The 21,201-nt window shown below is 46.4% G+C and overlaps 2 protein-coding genes across 3 annotated transcripts; both read left to right on the top strand.

The window, feature by feature from the left end:
- Window positions 1-869: 869 nt before the first annotated feature.
- bicra (BRD4 interacting chromatin remodeling complex associated protein) lies at window positions 870-10,106 on the top strand (the record flags this gene model as incomplete). The annotated part of the gene is made up of 14 exons (XM_083886595.1): window positions 870-915; window positions 1,026-1,071; window positions 1,611-1,676; window positions 1,944-4,025; window positions 4,203-4,385; window positions 5,685-6,287; window positions 6,742-6,934; window positions 7,062-7,159; window positions 7,266-7,400; window positions 7,501-7,565; window positions 7,659-7,807; window positions 7,905-7,999; window positions 8,097-8,202; window positions 8,287-10,106. The coding sequence occupies exons 1-14, from the start codon at window positions 875-877 to the stop codon at window positions 10,104-10,106; spliced, it is 5,682 nt and encodes a 1,893-aa protein (XP_083742721.1). The 5' UTR covers window positions 870-874.
- Window positions 10,107-11,837: 1,731 nt separating this feature from the next.
- ehd2b (EH-domain containing 2b) lies at window positions 11,838-20,665 on the top strand. 2 transcript variants are annotated; one of them, XM_083887307.1, is made up of 7 exons: window positions 11,838-12,107; window positions 13,220-13,698; window positions 14,020-14,196; window positions 15,181-15,278; window positions 16,875-17,287; window positions 18,537-18,701; window positions 19,449-20,665. In XM_083887307.1, the coding sequence occupies exons 2-7, from the start codon at window positions 13,478-13,480 to the stop codon at window positions 20,001-20,003; spliced, it is 1,629 nt and encodes a 542-aa protein (XP_083743433.1). In that variant the 5' UTR covers window positions 11,838-12,107; window positions 13,220-13,477; the 3' UTR covers window positions 20,004-20,665. The 2 variants fall into 2 exon arrangements, with proteins under 2 accessions (XP_083743433.1, XP_083743432.1); XM_083887306.1 differs by having other exon boundaries at window positions 15,181-15,293.
- Window positions 20,666-21,201: the final 536 nt, after the last annotated feature.

Genomic DNA, 21,201 nt, shown 5'->3' with positions numbered 1-21,201 from the left:
TGTCTGTGTTTGCTCATGGGGGAATTCAATGGACGAGCCTTTAATTTAAAACGAAAGAAAGCTGTCGTTTCTGACAAGGCAGCGCAGTTTCTTTCTGCTTTGCAAGGCCAATAATTGGTTATTAAAAAGTTCTGTATCTGAAACACCCGGAAGATTCGTCACAGATTGTTCTTTACTTTTAGAGTTATGCTGCTCACCTGTCAACGCGGTGTATAAGGTAATGACTATAGTGGCGCGTAACACAGAAATGCCCCAGTGTGAAAGCGGTTTAAGGGATCGTCTTGCACGTATGCTGTCCCTTAGTATGTGCCCTGTATAGTAATTGCAGTGTAGTATGATTGCACAATTAACTGTGTGAGCAGATGTTTTTGTTGTTTTTTGAAGTTGGTTTTCCGTATACATTAGAAAATATCTACATGAGCAGTCTTATAGTTTTAGATAAAAGTTTTTGTGGTTCTGTAATGTAAAGTGTGTTGGGATGCAATCCATGCTAAAAGTGTATGATTAATTTTTGCCTATTAAGTGAATGTTAGTAGTATATATAATATATGGAATTACTCAGTTTCACATAAAGTTAGCAGGTAATTAACTTATTATTGGATGTTGCCAGTCCTGTTAAAATACAAGCCTACATTAGCACTTAATCAAGTAAGCTATTAAATGTAGTGCTAAAATATAACAGTGTGATCTGGACCTAATATATTGGACATAGAACACAGTGCTCGGACGGATAGCTGAACATATTATTTGATTATATATGTATATATACATATATACATATATATATATATATATATTTGATTGACAGTATGTTTTGTTTGCTGTTGCTGTGAGTGTATTAACAACTTGATAAATTATATTTTCATCAGTTGTCATGGATGATGAAGACGGCAGGTGCCTTCTCGATGTAATTTGGTAAGTTGTTGATGAATAAGTGCTAAATCGGCTTCTGGTGATGTGTGATAACAATATGAGTCATCTTATTTGTCATGTTGTGAATCTTTTTTATTTATTTGTTTTTACAGTGACCCAGAAGCTCTCAATGACTTTCTTCATGGATCTGAGACCCATGTGAGTATAGGAGGGGGAAAAAAAGTTAAAGACTTATTCATGTGATTCCTAGTTGTTGCCTTCTTCGCTTAAATTATGATCATTATTATTATTATTGCGTATTATAAAATAGCTTGGGGCACTTGTACTTGGGTCAATTTCAGATTTCACACTGATGTACCATCAAACATGTGACCCTCACTGCTTTCATTTTATTTTTCTTATACTGGTGCCATTGCTTCATGGTTGTTTCTCTTTACACTTTGTATGGTCTCACCCTCCCTTCTTTTTTGTTAGGCTAATTCACAAAATGAGAAATACTAATACTAACACTTCCCAGCTCCGTGTCACTCCTTTTGTTTTTGCCCCTCGTCGCTGTACTTTGCACTTTTCCTTTACACTTTTCCTTTACAATCTTGGTTCTATGGACTGTATTCTGTCCTTTCCTTGCCCCCATCCTCTGTTTGATGGTCTGTATATTTCTCTGTCCTGGTGACTTTTGCCTGCTGGTTTGGGTGCCTTTGGTTTCTGTCTGTCCTATCCTGGGTGGGTGTCTGTAGTTGGACACTGACGACCTTTTGGATGGTGCGAGTGACCCCTCCAGCTCGTTCTTCTCTACCACTGGGGTGAGTAAAATCCCCCAATCCTCCTCCTCCTGTTTCCTCTCCATCTATGTAGCATGTTAATCCAAATACCCTCCCTTTCCACTAACATTCCTATACTTCTCAAGCTGTGATTTTCTGCGACGTGACGAGGTTTTTTCGAGGGATTTTAATGTCTGTAAATCTGTGTTAAGGACAATGCACTCCTTGGCATCACATCCACATCTCGCCAATAAAATCCATCTATTCTCTGGTTTCACCTTTTCCCCATTTCCTCTACTTTCCTTTTAGGGCCATGTTCCAGAGGTCCAGCCCTCAGCCCAGCTGTCGGCCAGTGAACCGGCAGGCCTGCCCAGAGTCAGTGTCGACCTGGACTTCCTGGAGGATGAAGACATTTTGGGTGGATCCCCAGGTGGTGATGGTGGAAGCAATGGCATTGGGGCAAATCATGAACCGTGCGACATCCTGCAACAGAGCTTGGCAGAAGCCAACATCACAGAGCAAAGCTTACAGGAGGCAGAGGCTGAGCTGGACCTGGGCTCCTTTGAAATTCCAGGCCTTACACAGGTGGTTCAGACGCTACCTGATCCCAGCCTCTCTGGGGCTGGAGGAACTGCTGTTGGTGTAGGCTTAGGTGTTGGTGTTGGGGGAGCAACGGCAATTTTCCCTGGGTCAGCCACGAGCACCACTGCTACTCCCTCCAATGCCACAGCTGACATGCTGGGGTCAGTCCTTGCGCAACAGGGCCTTCAGCTCCAATCCCAGGTCATGAACAAGGCAATTAGTGTTCAGCCATTTATTCAACCTGTGGGCTTGGGAAATGTGACACTTCAACCCATTTCAAGTCTCCAAGCTCTCCCTAACGGGAGTCAGTCTGGACATCTGGGTATCGGACAAATTCAGGTTGTGGGTCAGCCCACAGTCATGACTATCAATCAGTCTGGACAACCAATCCTGGCTAAAGCCATGGGTGGTTACCAGCTACACCAGTCTGGGGCAGAGGTATCAGGTTCTGGTACTCAGCCGGGGCTTGGAGCCTCAGGAGGCGGACTTTTGATCCAAGGTAATAAAGCCACTTTGGGATCTCCTGCTTTAAATGGACCAGCCGTTTGTGTCAGCAGCACAATAAGCAGTGGTGGTGGTACAATGACTGCTCCTGCTGGGCTCTTGGGTTTTGGCAGCAACACCATAAGTTCAGGAATTGGACCCCAGACTCAAACACAAGGCCAACAAATCATGCAGAACGTAATTATACAACGCACACCAACACCCATTCAACCTAAACCCCCTCAGGGGGGAGCCATCCAACCGAAACTCTTCAAGCAGCAACAGCAGCCACAGCAAGCACCCCAACCCCTGCAAAACGATGCCCACAAGGCTCTGGGGCTGCAGCAGATACCTGTTTCTGCTGCTCAGAATGTAGCGTTCCTGACAGGAAAGCCTGGCTCTAACGTTGTCCTAAGTACTCAAGCCACAACACAAGGCGCCCAGTTTCAACAAACGCTATTCAAGCAACAAGCAGCACAAGCATCTGGCAAGCCCCTTAGTGTACACTTGTTAAACCAACCAAGTAGCATCGTTCTCCCCCCTCAGACTGTCCTGCAAGGTCAAAACCATCAGTTCCTCCTGCCACAGCTTCAGGCAGGTGGCCAGATTCTGACACAGCACCCTGGGGGCCACATCATAACTAGCCAAGGTCCTGGTGGGCAGCTCATCGCAAACCAGATTTTAACTGCAAACCAGAACATCAACTTGGGTCAGGTGTTGACTTCACAGGGCCATCCTGCCCACATCCTCTCTGGACCTATTCAGCTCCAGTCTGGCCAGATGGGCACACCCACCCTCTTTCAGATGCCTGTCACATTGGCCCAGAGTACAAGCCTGGCACAGACGCATACTGTCTCAGGTCATGCCCAGACAGTCATACAGGGCATGCCAATCCAGAACTCCCTGACCATGCTGAGCCAGGTGGAGGGGCTTAGCCCAGCAGTCACACTTCAGCCAGCGCTGCAACCTCAGCCAGGTGGGGTCCCCAACAGCAGCGGCAGCACTGGTGCAGCATCCATGGGTCAAGGCCAGACTGGAGAGTGTGTGACTGTGCTGGGAAGCTCCACGGACCAGGCTGCTCATCCCACTCAGCAGCATGTTCCGCAGCAGTCCCCCATCCTCACAATGCAGCCTGCTTCCTCCGTGTCCACGACGATCACAGTACCCTCGTCTTCTCCGTCCATGTCGGTGTCCACCAGTTCGCCTGTCACCGCAGTGGGGCTGGTCCCCCATCAGGCTCAGCACAGTCCGGGAAGGTTACTGCTCACCAACCAGGGCTCCAGCATGATCTTGAGCCAGGAGTCTCTGCAAATGTTTCTGCAGCAGGTCAGTGTTTCACTCCTTAGATGTTTGCTCTGCTGTAAACATTGTCTTTAAAAATACATAACATTGCACGGTGTGATATCATGGTCTGACCTCTTTGGTTTACTATTTTACTCCCCCCTTCCCTCCAATCCCCTTCCTCCCTCCCTCATCTTGAAACGGTAAATGTACACCTATCAGGAGCAGCACCACCAAACAGAGAATGAGTCAACCCCCTCTGTGGGCGTACCAGCGTCTGTAATCGTCAGCAGCAACAACGTCACTGCTCTGGCCCCCGCTGTCCATGACAGTCAATTAGCTGACTCTTGGGTGGGTCAGAGCCACAGCCCTGGCCCCTCCCACATGACAGCAGTGGTAAAGCAGGTAGAAATGCCCCCCCCTTTATGTTAAGCCCCACCCACTTGTTGCCGCTGCTGCTGCCACAACATTAGGGTATCTTACTTTTCCCCATCACTGCTCTGAACCTCTCTCCTGCACTGCGCATTGCTTTCCTGACCCTCACTGTTGCTATGCAAATATTAGCAATATTACTAATTTGCTTGCCGCTTCCGTGTGTTTCTAACATTGCTACATTGTGTGTCGAAGCATGACCATCCCACTTATTCATGTGTATTGTGTTTCTGTGTCAATATTCAACTTAATATCTCTCCAGTTTGCAACCGATAAACAAGTGCCATTTTTTTAAACTAGTCTACTAGTTTGCTGTTTTTAATTCATTAATTAATTCTATATATTTTGCCGAAAATGCAAACACTGCTCAGTATTAATTGCAGAACGACTAATGTGCATGTTTTTTTTTTTAACCTTTTTTACTGGAACTGATTAACTCGACTCACCTTGCTCGATCAAATTCAATAAAACTCACCTTCATCTGTTGCATTACTCACCAATGACTGATCAGTCACACCAGCACACCTCTCAACCCTGCACTTCTCCTTTACACTATTATATCCTCACAGTGCTTCTACCCCTTGTAATTCCTAGTCCGATCACTGTAATGACTCCCAAACCCAAATTAAATGCTACTCTGACCCGACACCTATCCCTAAGCCCTGAAATCACCTTCTACTTAACCATCACACAGACCTGCTGATCTTTACCTCCTGCTTTTGTCAAATGTTGTTCGTTTTTTGCTCGCCAAATGATCATTTTTTTCTCCTAATGTGTAATCCTCGTCAAATGCTATAAAAGAAAATATTGGGCTTCTACAACTTGCACTTGATTTTAAAGTCTTAACCCTTTGCTTTTGTATTGTTTGTTTGTATTTTCACTGTGTAGTTTTTGTTGTAGTGGTTGGGCGATAAATCCAAAAATCTTTCGTGGTAGTATGTGTGTGATTAAAAAAAAAAAAAAAAAATTGGGTTTTTGTGTTATCACACAATCATTGAATCACACATTTCACAAACGAAACTTTCATAAATTTGACATTGATGTCTAAAATATTCTGAATAAGATTGATATATCAATGTCGCCCAGCCCTGCTTTATACAGTATATAGCATATAATCTTGTCCTTAAATCACATTTACTATAATCTCTGTGCATGCAAAATGTTTGTGACCTTTTTGTTGCTTAATATCCTGATTTTCCACCTGTGCTTAAGGATTGTTTATATTCTTGAATCAGTTGCACATATCAATATTTTGTGATTCCACATCCTCAGGTACCCTCCAGTCAGCAGCCCCTGAAGATCCAGGGTATGTCCCCGTCAACGGCCTTGTCCACAGCTCCCCCGGTGGCAGACAGACCACAACCTTCCCAGTCCCCTCTGACTCTGAGCCAGCACATCCAGTCTCCACACCATCAACAGCAGTCGCGTCCTCCCTCTCAGCCTCAGCCACAGTCCCAGACTCCGTCTCGCTCCTGTACGCCCTCGTCTCACCCTCAGCTTTTTATTGTTCATAACCAGATTACAGAGTCTCCCCAAGCAGTTCCACAAGGCCAGATGCAGCTTCAGCAGGCGCACATTCAAGTGCAGCTTCAGACTCAGCCACGGCCACCCTCTCAGCCTGCCCCTTATCAACAAGATATGCCCCCAATGTCACAGTCACCCAAACCTCCTCCTGCACCACCCACACAACACCAGTTTACTGCGCCTCCTGTTAGCACTGCTGCTCCTGCTGTAGTCAAAGCCCAGGTTCCCATTCAGGGCCTGACGACAGAGCAGCAGCACCACCTGCAATTAGTAGGAGCGCAGATTCAGACCTTGTCAGGCATCGCCCAGCCCTCACCTCAGCAGAAACAGTTACTGGATAAACTGCACCAGGTATTTCACCTTTTATATTTTGACCTTTTCTTTCTTTCTGCCAGTTAAATATGCATGCATGTGTGGCCTTTTTCCATTGATCTGAATCATGGATATCCAACTGTCAATTGGGATTTGTGTCTCACCTGCGACTTTGCTGAGATAACTTACATTTTTGACAGTTCTCTTTCTTCCCGGTTTTCTGTTTTTGATGATGCACACAAAACAGTTTAATTGTACACATGCATGCTGTTTGAGAGGACTGTTGGCTTCACTCAAAGGTCAGATACACCTGTAGTTACTAATGTGAACCTTCAATTCTTTATAGCCTGTGAATGTATGCCACATTAAAATGTGCTCTATGTATCGATGGCACAACATGTGCTTTAAAAGGTTTTAATTTGCAGTAGTTTGTACAACATATGGGTATAAATGTGTTCATCTAGAGTTCCTCATGTGCTTTTTATGTTTTTAGATCCAGCAGAGTATCCTCCTGCAGGTCAAGCAGACTGCACAACCCCAGGCTCCAGCCCCCAGTCAGTTCAGTTCCCAGCAAGACGTGCCTGTCGATAAAGTCGTGCTTGCATTAACGCCCAGCGCTGGAACTCCTGCTCAACTCCCTTCTGTGCTGCAGTCGACGCCAGTGCTCGTAAAAACTCCTGCTACAGGTCAGACATAATTTTACCGAAGCATAACGGCAGGGCCCTGAACACACCTTGAAGTCTTTGAGCTATATTAATAAAAACTATTGTTATTATTCCTCTTTGTAATGACGTGTGTGTGCTCTTATTTTAGCATCAAGTGACTTAAAGGTATTCTCAGGAGCCCAAGGGCCAGCTGGAGCAATGGTGAATCAGACTGTCACTCCTGCAAGCCTTACCCAGCCTGCACAGGTACGCAACATTAGCTAGTCCTTTTCTCTAAGGCTCAATTTCAAAATGACACGTTTCAAATTCTATTAAATTGCCGCCTAATTGTCTTTCCCTGCTGTCCCCAAAGGTTCAGCCAAAGCCAGGAGTGATCAGCTCAGTTGGAGGGATGACTCTGGGGAAAGGTGGGTTGCAGATACAAGTGTTAGGAGGGAGTCTGACTCAAATGCCTGCTCCACAGCCCCCAGCTCCAGCACAAACTCAGGTAAGGAAGCTTTGATTCATTTTAGATCAAGAAACTTGGTCAGTTTTCAGCTTCAGTCCAAATGTTTTAATGCTGATTTTAACCTTTGCTGTCATTACAGACGACGACAGCAACAGCAACAACAATGAAGATGCCTTTCAGTGCAGAGCCCAGCAAAGAAGCCAAGTGCGTGCAGTAGGCATTTTAAACGTTATTTTACGCTGCCTAAAAATGCACTTTTCTTTTAAATAACAGCTCTTTATCTACACTTTATTACAGGATTCTGGAGCAGGTGAGGAAACAGCAGGGTTCGGTCCTTCACCCAAACTACAGTGCACCTTTCCACTCTTTTGACGACACACTGCACAGACTGCTGCCTTACCACCTCTACCAGGGAACTGCCATCTCTTCTCAAGACTATCAAAAAGGTAACGAGCTCCGTAGCTGCAGGCTGTACACCGTTAATTACATTTTCCTCCCCTCATTTCAAGATCTTCATGAATATTTTGGCTCTCTTGTGCACAGTGGATGATGAATTTGAGAGAGTCTCCTGTCAGCTGCTGAAAAGGACCCAGGCTATGCTGGATAAATATCGCTACCTGCTCTTCTCTGAGTCAAAAGTAAGTTTATAAATCAACATTTTCACCTCACAACCCTTCTTGTTCCATTTGTCCTGAATTGGTTTTGAACGAATGTTTTTTGGCCTTTAAACCCGAGCAGAGACTGGGTCCCTCGGCAGAGATGGTGATGATCGACCGAATGTTCATTCAGGAGGAGAAAGTTGCGTTGAATCAGGACCGGGTTCTGGCCAAAGAACGACCAGGTACAATGGCATAGTCTGTCATACGTTGTTGACGTTATCTACTTTGCAGTGTGTGCTAATATTATTCCTTGAATGTCATTGCAGAGGAGTTTGTAGCAAACGCTCGCTTGTTGGAGAGAGTAGTTTCATCCCATGAGAAATCCTCTTCTGCTGAGCAAACCTCAGGGAGTGGAGCTGTACCTGCTGCTGCTGCTGCTGCTGCCGCCGCCACCGCCGTCGCTGCTCCCGCTGCTGCCACCCCCACTCCTGCACCTGCTGCTCCGGCCCCAGTCCCTCCTCCAAACATCACACCCAAACCTCCTGCGGCACCGGCCCCAGTTCCAACTCCTGCTCCAGCGTCTGCTTCGACTCCAGCTCCTGCTCCAGCTCTTACTCCGGTTCCTGCTCCTCCTGCCGCCACCCCATTCCCTCCGACTAAACTGGTAATAAAGCAAGGCGGAGGTGGAGCCTCTGTGTCGTGGTCAAGCAGCTGTCCGCCAGCTGCAGGTGCAAGCAAACTGGTGGCTGAACCCGCCGGCCAAAGCTCGTCCATCAGTCGCACGTCTGCGGCCTCCTCGTCTTTCTCTTCCTCGTCCTTCAAGTCTCAAGCGGCCGACGACGACGACGACGCTCTCCCGCAGAGAACCAGCAAACCGCCGATCAAGACCTACGAGGCTCGCAGGAGAATTGGCTTGAAGCTGAAGATCAAGCAGGACCAAACTGGTTTTAGTAAGGTGGTCCATAACACGGCCTTAGACCCAGTGCACACGCCTCAACCTCAGCCGAGCAGCCAGTCCACAGCCCAGCCTCAGCCTGCTCTACCACATCCAAAGTCCCTTCTTTTATCTAATCCTTCTACTACAGTCATCAGAACTCAGTCCCCCATAAGCACTGCTTCTTCGGAATCACCAGTCTCAATAACGACCCCTCAGTCTAACCCAACACTGAGAGGTCATTTCCCTCCCAACACAGCCCCATCTTCCTCTACCTCTCACACTTGGTCGTCATCCTCCTCCTCGTCCTCGTCCACTCAAATGAACGGGACTGTGGATCATCACGATGTAGGAGGGGTCAAACATAACCCCGCCTCCACTGCCAATCCCTCACCGACGACGTGTCGCCTCCCCCTTCGAAAAACGTACCGGGAAAACATTAGTCCCCGGGTCAGACCTGGTGTTCCTGGGGGAGGAGACGAGAACCTTTCCTACCCCAGACCCACACCATCTCCCCCCAGGCACGAGGCCTCCTCTCCTCCCTCAGAGCGGACAGTGATAGCCAGTGTGAAGGTGGAGAAAAGAGGCAGGGAGGCGGAGTTGGGCCACGAAAGGAGTCGTTTAGGGAGCGCAATGCAGGGGCTGAACGAAGTGGACGAGGTGTTCAACCGTGGGATTAAAACCGCACACCATCACCTCCCACACCTCCTGGAAAAGGAAGGGTCAAAGGAGCGAGTGGAGGAAAACAAAGACCAAGAGACTGACGTAAGTAAGTACAAGAGGGCAGGGGGGAAAAATAGACATAGAGTAGGCGGGACATTCAGAATGGACCAGCATGCCCCTGGGCCGCCCTCTCCAGAGTCCTCCTTCACGCGAGACTCTTTACTTCCTGCCAAACGTTGCAAATCAGACTCTCCCGACATGGATAACGCCAGCTTCTCCAGCGGCAGCCCCCCGGACGACTCTCTGAACGAGCACCTGCAGTGTGCCATCGACAGCATCCTGAACCTGCAGCAGGAGCCACACATCAAAGGGGGCAACAGGTCCCACCAACACCAAAGCCAGCGCGCAGGGGGCTCGGCAGCTTTGTCCCACAGACCCTCGGTCCCGCCCCCTTCCTCTGCTTCCTCGTCCCCCTCCCTGGCCCAGCACCCTCAGGTCGGTGGTCGCGGCCACAACGGCAGCCTGGTGCCCCAGACTCAAAGTAGATAACAGCCCCTCAGCCCCAGACCCGGACTGACAAGTGGGAACTTAAAAGACAGATTTGGAGGCAGGGAAAAGGGGGGGGGGGTCATTGTGAAAACAGTATCACTGTACTACTCTGCCAAGCTGTGTTGGCTTTGTTTGTCCATTTAAATCGTCCTGACATTTCTTTGTCATTTACAGTCTGAGGTTAGAGGCGTTGGTGGAAGAAGCGTGTGTGCGATCTAAGGTAAAAAAAAAAACAGAAAAACGCGGTCGCGTTCCGTCAAAGTTACGCGACGACAAGGTGAAAATTATCAGAGGTTGATGTTCTCAATTCATACATTCCTTTCATGTGGCATGTGCACCAGTTCATCTCATCTGAGCAGTGTCCAAGTGAGCGTCAGGTTGTTTTAGCAGTCGACTGCCTTATTTGATTTGTTTACCTTTGCACTCTTATCAGAAAGAGAGTCCTCAAACAAACAACAAAACAAACTCGAGCTTGGTCGCACCACTCACAAGGCGACTGCTTTGTTTCAACTGGCAAAAAAAATCTAGCAGCCCCCCCCCCCCCATCTTCCATTTTACCTGTACATTTGGGTAAAAGGTGTCGATGGGATCGTTGTGAAGTTGTTTTCCTGTTCACTGCTTGTGGATTCTGTGTCGAGATGTAAAGAACATGTAAGGAAATTCAGTTTAGTTACTGCTCTTTTTAATGTCTGATGATTTTTTTTTTTTTTTCTTCCAAGGTCTTGTTTTTAGACGCCTCCACACACACACCTGCCCCTCTGTAAACTTGTGATGCCAGGTTAGGACTTGCATTTTAGTCAGCAGGGGGCAGGCCACTTTTAACTGTTAATTTTCTCTCTAGTCTCCAGTCGGTTTGTTTCATATTTCTGCAACTGTGCCCCTGCCTCCTGTGAGTGAGTGTGTGTGTGTGTGTATGTGTGTTTGTGTGTTTTTTAAAAGCCTGGTGGACAATTTAAACCCAAACACAGCACAAGCATTGAAATGGAAAAAAAAAGGAACAATAATATTGTACAAAAAGACGGTGAGAGAATTTGAAGTATAGTATTACAGATTAATTTTGTATTGTATTTATTGTGTATAATGACACTTTTTAAGAAATGTACATTTAGTAAAACTGTAAATTAAACCTTGCTTCTTTTATGAAACATAGCACAGCTTTTGTGTCTTTTTTTTTTTTTTCCCAGACAGTGAATCCAATTCTCCTGGATTACATTCCTTTGAATGATTAATGATGACTGAGGAAGGAGAGGGGATGGTTGTGGGGGTGTGTTCTCCATCAGACCACCAGCAGGTGGTGCATGGAAGTTAAAAAAAAAACTTTGTTTGTGCGTATGAGTGAAGATGGGGAGGAGCGAGAGAGAGTTCATAGTGAACTATCACATCTGTAAACGTATGAAAGTTACAGTAGAGAGAGAGAGAGAGAGAGAAATGTGCAGATAAGAAGCCACAGCTGGAGGGAGAAGCATGAGATGAGGTGTTTATCCTCCTAATTAGTCATGAGCGATGATTGTGAGCTTATGTCATGTTAAAATAAAGACTCCACCCAAAATTATTTATTCTCCACTCCCCTCCTCCAGCTCCACACCCTCTGACCACAGCTCATCCCTGCCCTGAGCAGAGTGTTAGTGCTGCCCACAGTGTTGCCAGGCATCCCTGGAAGAAGAGGAGGAGGAGGAGTGTGCGTACGAACGTACGTTACAGAACTGTTGAAATCTGTGTGTGTGAGTTGTGCAGCAGGCAGAGGAGTAAAAAGACCTTTTGCCAGATCTGGAGCTCATCTGAAATACATAAAAAAAAAAAAAAAAACCCAGGAGAAAGAAGGATCCTCTGTACGACTCCCGCTCCGCCGAGGGTTCCTATTTGCTGTTGCGAGGGTACACCCATGCAAGTAGCTGCAGCTCCACCAGAAGACTGACTGCTTTTGTGTCCTCCAGTCAAAATATTTTCCACACTCCCAAGGAGCAGGGGAGAGAGATCACAGCGCCTGAAGACGTCTGTGAGGTAATTACAATTTTTTTTTTTTTCAAGCTTTATGTTTGGATTTAAGGATCAGATTGAGTTTGAACTTTATTGTATGTCCAGGTTCAGATGCAGAAGAGCAAATTAAGCTGTTATGGCAAGTACAGATTATAGTTTATATCTGAAGATTGAATGCACTGAAAAAACTTTATATAAATTGTCAAAAGTTCATTTCTTCACTTGGATATTCAGTAAAAACTCTTCATGTAAGTGTTGCTCTCGCATTTGCAATTGATGAATTCCTTTTTCCAAGTCCAAGTTTGTCCCAGTTTGTGGTGCACAAACCCACAGAGAATTTTTTTTTTTTCCATCTTTAACTTTCACAAAGTCGACCAAAGCCCATTAAATGTCACAGGAAGCCCGTAAATCAGTTTGTGAACTGGCGCAGCTGCTATTATAATGAAAATGGTGGGGCAAAAATCACATTTGTTAGATCCTTCGGGGTTCGCCATTTTGATAGGAACTCTGTCCACACAGGTCTTGTGACATGTCAGTGCAGCATTGCTTTCTCTCCCGTGGGCATATTTCTTTTAATCTTGGTTCAAATGGGGTTTTTTTTTTCCTTAAGACAAGTTACCATCTGCTGGTGCGTGCCTCACTTTTGTGCCTCTTAGCTTCAATTCCTAATCCACTGTTTGTGTATATAAAGTCTCCAGAGGAAAGGAAAAGACCTCTACTTGAGGGTTATATGTGTTTTTTTCCATGTATAAACTAAGATGTCTTTTCCTCACTTGAACTCTGCACACATTTTATGTTCCACCAGGAGGAACTGCAGCGAGGATGGGGGGGGGGTTAAGAGGAATGTCTTACTCATTTCACTATAGAAAAAAAGGAGCTGTGCGATCCCGAACGCAGGGTTGGGTTTGCGAATTTTCCAACGTGAACACCAAATTTTTTTCCAGGCATGCACTGACGACGCTTGGCCAACTTCTCGTTGGGGCTGAGGCTTCCTCCTCCTCCTCCTCCTCCTCCTCCTCCCTTCTTACTTTGTGGTTGTGGCAGATCCAGATCACCAGCTTCACAGAAAAACAGGGACATGTTCAGGATTAATCTCACTTAATCACTTAATCTCCTTTTTCCCCCTGTCTTTCCAGGGAATAAAAGTTGTTTTCAGAAAAAAAAAAAGGAAGACCCAGACTTCAAAAGAAGCATCGCTCCCTGTGGTTCCCTGCGTCGTGTGCGGAGCAGATTTCAAGGACAAGAGAGCAGCGGTCACAGATATACAGGAAACACCTGAAGATTTTCCAGGGCTCCTAAGGCACAGGAAATACAGGCCCAGAAAACACAAACACACACACACGCTCAGCTTCATCTCTCGATTTCTGTAAAGAGGCTCGCTTAAGTCCATCAGCATGTCACGCTGGGGCAGGAAAAATGTGAAAAAGGCACCAGAGGTGATCCGCACTGTGACGGAAGGCCTGAAGTCCCTGTATCGGAAGAAGCTGCTGCCTCTGGAGCAGTACTACGGTTTCCACGATTTCCACTCCGCCAGTCTGGAGGACGCCGATTTCGACAACAAGCCTATGGTGCTGGTGGTGGGGCAGTACTCTACGGGGAAGACGACGTTCATCAAGTAAGATTAATCTGTCGATTGTTTTCTCGATGAATCGTTTGGTCCGTAAAATGTTAAAAAACGTTGATCAGTGTTTGTCAAACCTGGAAATGACGATGTTCTCCAACGTCTTGTTTCGTCCACAAACCGAAATGATTCAGTTTTAACAATTTCTTTGTCGTGTGGAGCAAAGAAGCGAGGAAAGTATTCACATTTAAGAAGCTAAAACAGCTTCAAAATAGTTAATTGTTTCAGCTGTAGAATTTAGAGCTTTGCATCCTTGTATTTGCTAAGTTTTTTTTAAAGAGTGAAGATATAAAAGGCCATCTGTGTGGCTAACAGGTATCTGCTGGAGCAGGATATTCCTGGAAGCAGGATCGGACCTGAACCGACCACGGATTGCTTCACCGCCATCATGCATGGGGAGGTGGAGGGGGTCATCCCCGGGAACGCCCTCATCGTGGACCCCAACAAGCCGTTCCGCAAACTCAACCCGTTTGGAAACACCTTCCTCAACAGGTGAGAGCAGCTGGGCTTCTTTCTTTTTTAAACATAAACATATGAAGGGAGCCAGATACAGATCGGCACGACGTGAACTGAGGGGAGTCCAAACAAGGAAGGAGTGATAACAGAAGGTTTTTCAGCTCGATGGAATTTTCAAGACCCTGTGCCAAATTTCAGAGCAGGGAGGCGCTTGCTTGCCTTATTTGTGGAAAAACTGAGAAAGGGAGCGACATCACCTCCCCGAGAGCCTGGTGAAAGCCGATGAACTCGGAGAGGAACTGTGATGTACGCACAACGCTCAAAAGCTGAGGTCAGGGGCCTCCGCTGGGCGCTCGGGGCAACGACAAACACATGAACTCACAGAGCGCGTGTGTGTGTGAGGCCTGTAAAGAGAAAGCCTCAACGCTGAAGGTTCTCGACTTCCACTGTGTTGTTTTTCCACTGTTTTAAACTGAGAAGGTCATAGAAGGGAATAGCAGCACGGACAGGAACTTGCAGTGCTCCTGCTAATGAGTCTCAAACATGGAGCTGTGATGCCAGTTTTCCAGCAGACCCCCCACCCCCCTTCACCCTGTCCCTCTGCAGGGTGTGTTTTGCGACCGTGTTTGCGTCTCCTGTCTTTGCGTCGACTTCCTGTCCCGCGAGCCACTGGGCTCGTTAAGTTCATAAGTGACAGGAAGTGTCGCTGTTGTTCTAAGCCGCACGTTGTTAGCAGGACTTATTGTTTGATTCTGGCACTAGCGGTCATTTTCCTTCAGGAAGCCCAGAGCAACGAGAGGCCTACTTGCACACAATGGCCTGCAGAGGCAGGGAGGGGCGGGGGAGTCCGGAGAGGACGCGGCTTCCCAATCTGCTCCTTGAATCACATTGGCCTCTTTGATTAGAGTTAGCCATTTTGCGCATGATTCGCGTTCTTTACAAAACAAACTTCCCGAAACTCGCGTGTCGTCATCATCGTTCACGTGCGTTTTTCTTTCCGTTTACCGTTGAAAACACTAGGTTCCAGTGCGCCCAGATGCCCAACCAGGTCCTGGAGAGCATCAGCATCATCGACACGCCGGGAATCCTGTCCGGGGCCAAGCAGAGAGTGAGCCGAGGTGAGGGTAACAAAGGTGAGAGGAAGGGATATGGGGGGGCTGCAGAGACACACATCCCCCTACCGAGCGTCGACTCACAAACTCATCTCCTTGCCACGCCTGGCTAACTCCTGGGACCAGTTTGCTCTGTCACAATAACACTTGGCAGCAGCAGCAGGGAAGCAAGAAAACAGCCATAAAATCCTAATCAGGAGCAGAGATAACCCTGAGAAGAGCCTCTGTCAGCACATCTGGAGGAGTGAACCACACAGTAACTATATCACCATCATCATCATCACTGTAGGTTTTCTGCTCATCCACGCTTCAAATAACCCCCAAACATTCATGTCAATCTGCATGAGCAACTAACGAGGTTAAAACAGCGAGTGAATCCGTATTATGAAGAACACGTTTGGCATTTTGTCATTGAGTTTTTATTCTCCAAGTAGATTTTTGTCACGTATTTAATAACATGTCATGTTATTGTTAATAACATTGATCTCAGAAACTTAAAGATGCATTATGTAATAAATCCAAAGCAACTGGCCGTAAAATCCTCCTAATATGTCACAGAGACTCAGGAATAATGTTCATATAACAAACTGAACTCACCAACAACAACAGTACAGGCAAAATATTTGCATTAAAAATATTTTGCAGACTGCAAATCATTTTTATGTTTTGAAATTATGTTTTGGCATGTGGCGCCACCTACCGCCGTCTACCAATCACTGCAGTCAGTAGAGTGTCAGCAGCCGACCCCGGAAACAAAACCTTAAAGACCTCGGTATTTTGAATTTGAGGGTAGTAACCGTTTTTGACCACATTCTTACATATGGCGCCTTTAAACCTTCTGCTAAAATACTCATTCAAACGTGTCTTTGACAAAGCTGAATTCTTCGTTGACCCGTTTCGTTAATTGAATATTTTGTTTATTCAATATTTCTGTTTGAAATAGACAAGTGCAGAGCAGAGTAGTTGTAGTAGGGCTAGGGTTGGGGTTAGGGTTAGAGATTAGGAGGTTCAATTTCTATTGCACAGCCCTATTGATCCGGTGAGTGGTGATGGTGGTCCAGTCCAAACTGCACTAAAATAGACAAGTGCAGAGCAGAGTAGTAGTACTAGGGTTAGGGTTGGGGTTGGGGTTGGGGTTGGGGTTGGGGTTAGAGGTTAGGAGGTTAAATTTCTATTGCACAGGTCTACTGATCCGGCGAGTGGTGATGGTGGTCCAGTCCAAACTGCACTAAAATAGACAAGTGAAGAGTAGTAGTAGTAGGGCTAGGGTTGGGGTTGGGGTTGGGGTTAGAGCTAACCATCAGATTCTTTAATTCAGATATAGTTACCTGAAAATCTTGTCGAGTAAAAACCAAAGCAATCCATTTTGGACAATGGTCATGTTGACACAGATGAAGAAATCATCATCAAGTGATTCTTTGTGACTCCAAACCTTTAGCTGTTGTAGGGTCGACATATACCGAGAAGAGTTGAAGGGTTTGTGTCTGTGTTGACCTTCTGTACCCTGCTCCTCTCGCCCTGCCTTGTTTTGATTGAGACATTCATGCACATTTATTGTTTCATATTCATTCTCTCATCTTCCCCTTTTTCATAACCAAACAGGCTATGACTTCCCAGCTGTGCTGCGCTGGTTTGCCGAGCGCGTGGACCGCATCATCCTGCTCTTCGACGCCCACAAACTGGAGATATCGGACGAGTTCTCCGAGGCCATCAGCGCCCTGAAGGGCAACGAGGACAAACTGCGCGTGGTGCTCAACAAGGCCGACATGGTGGGCACGCAGCAGCTGATGCGGGTGTACGGCGCGCTCATGTGGTCCCTGGGCAAAGTGTTCGGCACCCCCGAGGTCCTGCGCGTCTACATCGGCTCCTTCTGGTCAGAGCCGTTGATGGTGGCCGACAACCGCAAGCTGTTTGAGCTGGAGGAGGAGGATCTGTTCGCCGACATCCAAAACCTTCCTCGCAACGCAGCCCTACGCAAACTCAACGACCTGGTCAAGAGGGCGCGCCTGGTCCGGGTGTGTAACCCCTTAGTCTGCATGTCAAAATGTCTTCTTGAATGGTCCAGTGTGTTAGAATTAGTGACACCTAGTGGTGAGGCTGCTCAGCCTTCAGGGAAATACGCTAGCCTGGTCTGGCTGGTTACAAACATGGCTGCACAAGATGGCTGCCTCTGTAAAGAAAGACCTTTTGGTAGTGAGTAAGAATTAGTGCTGTCAAACGAGTCAACGGCGTTTAACGGCGTCAACGTTAACGCATGACACGTTTCCATGACGACTGACAGGAAAAAGACGCACGTGACGTCATGTTTACGTGACTCCCGATTGTTAAAACGAGTCTCTAAAGTAACGCTAAACTTTAAAAACAGAAGCACACATACGCACTAAACAGGTACGCTTGGTTATTTGTAGCGCTGCTCTTGTCGTTTAATAAACAGACAGCTCCAGTTCCACTGTAGGTGCGCTAACCGGCGCTAAAAGGAGCTAATGCAGCTAACGGAGTTAACTGGTAAACAGTGCCTGGACTTCGGTGTCGCGGCACGTAAACATGACATGTCATTCGCGTCTTTTTCCGGTCAGTCGTCATGGAAATGTGTCCTGCGTTAACGCGTGTTAAGCTTTTGCACAGCACTAGTAAAAATATTTTGAATAGCCACCAGGGGGCAACGCCACTGGTCGTAAAAATGGGAAATTGTCTGAATCTTTATTTTCTTCAATATATAAATGAGTAGATGACGACGTGCAAAACTTTACGCCAATGTAATTAACAGCTGGTATCGTCCAACTAGAACTGAAACAATTAATCGATGAACTACCAATTACTAAATTAATCGTCAACTATTTTGATAATCGATTGATTAATTTGTTTGAAGCTTTTTTCATGATTAAAACAAGATTTCTTATCGTTTTAGCTTCTTAAATGTGAATATTTTCTTTACAAACATGGATCCACATTTTCGGACATTTTTTGGACCAATCGATTAATCAATTACTGGAGAAAAATAATCGACAGATTAATCGATTGCGAAAATGTCCAACAGTTGTCTGGTTGCAGTCGAATCTTGAATCTTGAGCTTTTAAAAGCAAAGTTCAGATTCTTATGGATGACGACAAAAAAACCAAGTGATTAGCAAATGCAACTTCTGCCAATAAAACCCGCCTAAATTTTACACACTGGACCTTTAAGTATTATTAGACATCACTGTCGTCTCAAAAGGCGGTGTGTAGTAACTTAGCAATAATCGTGTTGTGCTTCCCTTCATCCCAGGTCCACGCCCACATCATCAGCTACCTGAAGCAGGAGATGCCGTCTCTCTTCAGAAAAGTGAATAAAAAGAAGAATCTGATCTACCAGCTGCCAGTCATTTTCTCCAAGATCCAGCTGCAGCACAACATTTCTCCTGGAGACTTTCCAGACTGTACTAAGATGCAGGTAAAGGTCTGAGTCCTGATGGTTTTCACTACTGAGGAGGCAGGCAAATGTGTAAAAAAGTACACTCTTGGAAATAAGGGTTCCAAAAGGGTTCTTCTACAAGGGCTGAGGTTCTACCTGGAACCATTTGCTTCTGAAAAACCCTTTCCCGAAGAAATGGTTTTTCTTGGTAACGCTAATGGTTCCAGTAAGAACCATTTTGATCCAGAGAAGCCTTTAAAACCCCTTTCCTGAATAAAGGGTTTTAAAAGGGTTCTTGGTGGAACCCTCCAAAAGAGTTCCAAGTGGAACCTTTATAAAAAGGTTCTACCTGGAGCCAAAAGGGTTCTCCTATGAGGACAAGCCGAAGAACCTTATATAGTTCTACTTTGCACTTTTAATGTATTTCCAAGAGTGTACAGTATGTAACCTCCCCCACAAGCCTGCATTTTTTTGTATTCAGTAGTTAGACAGGCACGGTGATGTATCTCTATATAATTATTATTATCATAAAATAGCTGTATCATGATATCATCGCGGAGGGCGTTTATCAAGGAGTGTGTTGTGATTAACCCCCAAGCGTAGAAGAAGAGATAGAAGAGCACGGAAGAATGCGATGGCTTTGTTGTTGTTCTTGTGTAAGAACATCGATGTAACCTTAATTTTTTTACTTCATCTAAAATGATTTACGGTGCCTTACACATCTGCACGGTAGTGATAAAAGTAGTAAAAGACCAACAACATATTTTCACTTTTGCCCTTTTTAAGGAGCAACTGATGGTTCACGATTTCACCAAGTTCAAATCCATGAAGCCCAACCTCATGCTGGCCTTGGATGAGTTGCTGGCGTCCGACATTGCCAAGCTGATGCCTCTCCTGAGGCAGGAGGAGCTGGAGGCGGGCGAGCAACTGGGCGTGCAGGGCGGAGCCTTCCTGGGCACCCGCGGCGGGCCGTTCGGCGAGGGCGACCCCTTCGCCGAGGAGAACGGCGAGCCGTGCGAAGGCGAGGAGGACGAGGACTGGGTGGTGACCAAGGACAAGCCCAAGTACGACGAGATCTTCTACAACCTCGCGCCCAACGAGGGCAAGCTGAGCGGCACCAAGGTGAAGGACTGGATGGTGACTTCCCGCCTGCCCAACTCGGTGCTGGGCCGCATCTGGAAGCTGTCGGACGTGGACCGCGACGGCATGCTGGACGACGAAGAGTTCGCGCTGGCGGGCCACCTGATCGAAGTCAAGCTCGAGGGCCACGGTCTCCCGCCGGAGCTGCCCAACCGCCTGGTGCCGCCGTCCAAACGCAGACAGAAGGGCTCCGACGCGTAGGCACGAGCCCCGCAGAGACTCTACTCTCTAAATTCGCTGTCACACTTCCGCTTCGCTGCTGTTTTTCCCTTTTAGACCCATTTGCATGTTTTTGGCCTCGTACAATGGAAATATTGTATTATAAGTGCTCGTCTCATGATTGAGGCTGTAACAAGGGCTCTTTGCAAAAAAAAGATGATGTATTTAGACGTCACATGGGTCTGAATTTGCTTTTTATTATGCACTTTTAAATGATATATCATCTTTGTGTGTGTGTGTGTGTGCGGAGCGGTATTCAGTATATCTTAAACAGAAATACCAACACACACACAAACCTTTGACCGGACAAACAAGACGATGCTATTTCAGATCCGACCGTTCCGGGCGAGTCGATCGTCAACAAATCTTATTTACGCAAACTAATTATATTCACATGATTTGTACTGTATGATAGCAATTCCAATCCCAAACTTAATAACCTGAGCGCGTTTCACTTTGATGCTTCACATGCCACATTTATATATTTGTGCATACTTTATATTATATATGATGATTATTTTTGTAATAATTGTTAAAGTGCTGTTGTTTTGTATGTGCAGGAGCGCGACCTCAGTGCACTCGCTGAGATTAACTTTTCAACCAGACTGAATGATTGATACACTGCTGACTACTGTACACAGCTCCACCCCAAATGTCAACTGTTATTGGAACCAAATAAAGTTTTCCAACTGTGTCGAACGTTTGTTTTTAAAGAGTGAGGAAACTCGACGTAAAAAAAGCTGCTGCGTGCGACGACCGCGGGAGACTTTCTTTTCTCTGGAGCTACAGTGACTCACTCTCTCCCATCTCTGCCAAAATCCCCATACCACCATTTTTCCGAGGCCTCTCATTCCCACCATCTCCGGTCGGTTTCACTCTCACTGTAGCTTCCTTGTGCAAAATCTGAGCAAAACTACAGGCACAAATACTGTCCCGTGTACGTTAGGGATGAGTGTACTTCACACAAGGCTTCCAAGATATTTGCGAGGAGGGAAAAAAAGGAAAGAAAGAAGGGGTGGGCCCTCCACTCCTCCATGGAAAGAAACACAAATGAGAAACAGAGGCGAACCAGCTCTTTCCTCCCAGCTCGCTGGCATACAGTGAGTCACTTGTGAAGAATGCGGTGGGAGGGCCTTCAGAGTTATTAATATCCCCCTTTTCCAAGGGTCTGCTGAGGTTC

This window comes from Microchirus variegatus, assembly GCF_963457635.1.
Source record: "Microchirus variegatus genome assembly, chromosome: 3".
Classification (NCBI taxonomy): domain Eukaryota; kingdom Metazoa; phylum Chordata; class Actinopteri; order Pleuronectiformes; family Soleidae; genus Microchirus; species Microchirus variegatus.
The sequence above is the reverse complement of the archived record's forward strand: the minus strand, read 5'-3'. Positions and strand labels throughout refer to the sequence as shown.